This window comes from Rhinolophus hipposideros (genome assembly GCF_964194185.1).
Source record: "Rhinolophus hipposideros genome assembly, chromosome: 23".
Classification (NCBI taxonomy): Eukaryota; Metazoa; Chordata; class Mammalia; order Chiroptera; family Rhinolophidae; genus Rhinolophus; species Rhinolophus hipposideros.
Window position 1 is genome coordinate 26,676,519 of NC_138069.1, and position 3,389 is coordinate 26,679,907.

At 47.4% G+C, this 3,389-nt stretch overlaps 1 protein-coding gene across 2 annotated transcripts in view; it reads right to left on the bottom strand.

The window, feature by feature from the left end:
• Positions 1–2,033, bottom strand: part of GEMIN5 (gem nuclear organelle associated protein 5) — a 35,230-nt gene extending 33,197 nt beyond the window's left edge. For both annotated transcript variants that reach the window (XM_081035225.1, XM_081035224.1), the window contains exons 1-3: positions 1,791–2,033; positions 848–1,008; positions 147–328 (exon numbers count right to left, since the gene is read on the bottom strand). In XM_081035225.1, coding sequence (XP_080891351.1) covers positions 147–328; positions 848–1,008; positions 1,791–1,956 — 509 coding nt within the window. In that variant the 5' untranslated portion in view covers positions 1,957–2,033. The remainder of the gene's footprint in view (positions 1–146; positions 329–847; positions 1,009–1,790) is intronic.
• Positions 2,034–3,389: the final 1,356 nt, after the last annotated feature.

Sequence of the window (3,389 nt, forward strand, 5' to 3'; positions counted from 1 at the left end):
ATAAATGATACCAAGGGCTCAGGGGTTGTGGTTAACACCTGTAAATGGTTTCCTTTGAGGAATAAAGGGACAGGGGAAGGTAAAGCAAATGCAAAATACAATCAGAAGCAAAAATAAGTTATCAATACAGATGGTATAGTACTTACCCAATAGCTACTAAATCTTCATGATGAGGTGAGCAAGTAAGACAGAAAATTGTTCTGGGTTCTATAAAGAGGTACTGGCTGTCATTTCTGTTAAACCAGTAACAGAAAACGACTCCTTTTTCATCTCCAGATATTATTAAGTCCTTTACTCGAGGAGACCAATGCAATGCTGATATTGTATGCTTCAAAACAAAACCAACATAGAGTCATTTAAAATAATTTCTTCCTTTAATAGCTTAATGCAAGGTTCTTACTAAGATTAAGTGACTCTTTTCCTTTCCCACATTCTCTCAAAAGGCAGGTATACAAAGTAATCATCTGGTTTAGAAACAAGTTTCATTCACTCATTTATAGTTTATATCAGGAGTATTTTTCGTATTTTAGACCTGTGGGCCACCTCTGTTACAACTCAACTCTGTGGATATATAGTCAATACTTAAAGTGTGAACAATACTTAAATGGATGACTGTGGCTGTATTACAGCAAAACAATTTCCGAAAAAACAGGCAGCAGTGCAGTTAGTTCGCTGACCTTTGGTTTATATGTATCTCCTTCCTAAAAAGTTTCTTATAACGTAGAGCTTCCTATCTAATTAATGAACTCAATTGCAGAAGTTATCTTGCACAGGTGAGCTAGCAAAACTATACTTGAAGCAAAAGAACCCTCAGCACAGATAATGTAATAACAGTAAGCCATGGTACCTGATGGAGTGCATGTTCTGTCACCACTGTTTTTGTCTCGACATCCCAGATTTTCACAGTCCCATCATCGGAGCTGCTGGCACAGAGGTTGTGTTGACCCGGGTGAAGAGAAAACGTGAAGCCAGAGACCCTTTCGGTGTGTCCCACCAACTCCCCTATGACTTCAAGCAAAATCAGACTTCAGATTAAAGTGCTACCTTCGATTTCCGGCAGAACCACACTGTTGTTAGATGGTACGTGGGATCTCACTTGTCCCCTGGTGTAACAAAAACATCCAGAAACCTTAAGTACTGGTGCTGGCTCTGCCACATGACTTCAGCGGAGTCATTTTATCCCCTCGAGCCTGTCTTCTCAACTGTAAAATGTTGATCCCCCTTGATGTGCCTAGTTCACAGGCTGAGGAGCAGCTCAAATGAAGAATGTGATTCTTACTTAGATCTGGCCGAGGTGGTTTGGAATGGAACAACTATCTGGCCTGCCATATCCCAAGGAATAACCACAATCTAGTTTGGAGCCTGAAAGCATCTGGTTCAACTCATTCATCTAAAAGAAACAAGTATCAAATATTTGCAGGATCTTGCTTGGGGCTTGGAGCGTAAGCAGCTCCTAACCCCAGGAAGGCTCCTAGGGGGTCTGCCCGCACTGGGCGGGAGACGGAGGCTACAAATGCTGTAAGTGCCTGGCTCTCGACCCGGGTAACTTCTCAGTAAGCGAGCGGTCCCACGTGAGAGCGCCGGGAGGTGGGACCGCTCATCCACAGCGTGGTGGAGCTCAACACTGGGAGATCAGGGCAGGACTCAGCTCAGGGATTGTGAGCAAACCTTTCTCCCTGCTTGGGCCTCAGTTTCCCCATCTGTACGGAGGTATGGCTGAAGACACCCATCGGCGCCTCAGGGGAACACAAGAAGTGCAGGAAAGGCGGGGAACAGGGGTAGTGAGTTACCTCGAAACGAGGGCGTCCCAGGGATCGCGCCTGCGCCCGGGCCCACGCGGACAAGGAAGACTGAGGTCCGCGCCGCGAACCCGAAAAGGCCCCCGGGAACAGCATCGCTGCATCGGGCGCAGTACCAGTTAGGGGAGGGAGGCAGCGTGCGCGGCTCCTGCCCCATGATCACGGGCCACCAGGGATGATGAGGGGAAGAGCCGCTAGGACAGACCGTTCACCGCCCCACGCCGTAACTGGGACGGGGGCGGGGTCAGCTTGGAGCCCCGCCTCCGCGGGCCCGCCGCTACGGCGCGCACAGAGGCCCAGGCCGCACCACGCGCTCCCCTCCCGCCGCCGCGCAGCTTGAAAGGGCGGGGCGCGTTCTGGGCGTTTTGCCTCCCAGTCTGCCTCGCCCGCGGCGGGATGCTCTGATGCCGCCTGAGCCTAGCCCTGGGCTTAGGCATTCTCCCCTCCTACAGCCAAGGTACAGAATTAAGGGGTTAGGCTGATGGAATCACCTCGCACCGCGGGGTTTTCTTTGGACCTATTCAACTACTGTCTCATCAGTAGTTGAACACTTTGTGCTCGGGCACTGCTAGTTCTGGAGATGCTTTAAAGATACCTACAAGAAGCCAATTAACAAAAATGTAAAAGTTCGAATCAGAAATCAAAAAGGAAAGAGTTTGTGCAACCGGGTGGAAATTCAGGCTCTGGGTTCTTTTGCAGAATAGAGTGACTCTTGATTTACTAGATGCCTACGTAAGTGCTGTGGACGCAAAAGAGTGGGTGTCCTTCCCACTCAAACATGCCCAAATGCTCAGACTTCTGCACTTACGCTGTCTTACGCCTGTATTGCTTGTTTGCATTGGGTATCTGGCACTCCCACACATGTAGCAAACGAAACCTGAGAGATCTGATATATAATAGAAAGGTCAGACATATATTTGGATGTGGGTAGGGCCGCTAATTTTGGAGCCTTCCAATCTAGAGTGACTACTACGTAGTTTTGCCAGTTGTTATCTAGGAGACTTTAATCTATTCTAAATCTGTTTTTTCATTTGAAGAGGATGATAATCCATGACTTGTTGGACTGCTGTGAGGAATACTTGAGATTTAGTGAAATGCTTGCTGGACATATATGGTAGCAAGTGCCCAATGATTAACTTTTATCTCTTGTAGGTCAACCTGGAAATTAATAGGGATTAAGACATCATACTTTGTATTTGAACTGCTTTTTTTTTTTTCCAAAAGAGCTTTTCACATGATCTCTAGTGATCTTACAACAAAACTGTGCTGTAGGGATAATTATTTCTGACTACTTTGCTGGCTAGTAAACCTGAGGCCCACCCAGGTTAGATGGCTTATTCACGGTCTGTTTTCGTAATCTTTTCAGACCAGTTGTGAGGTGAGGTTTCGCATTTTTTCCGGTGAATTTCCGGAAACTCACTAATTTTCGGCCTTCGTTAAATCATTCATTCCCAAGCAAGGTTAGGCTGATCACACTTTAAGCGCCGGCAGCGTGTTTGTGGTCTCCATGACAACACCGCGGGTACTGCTGGGTTTTCAGCTGGGGAGGAAATGCGGGGAATTGCGCATGCGTCTTGTCCGGACGGTGCT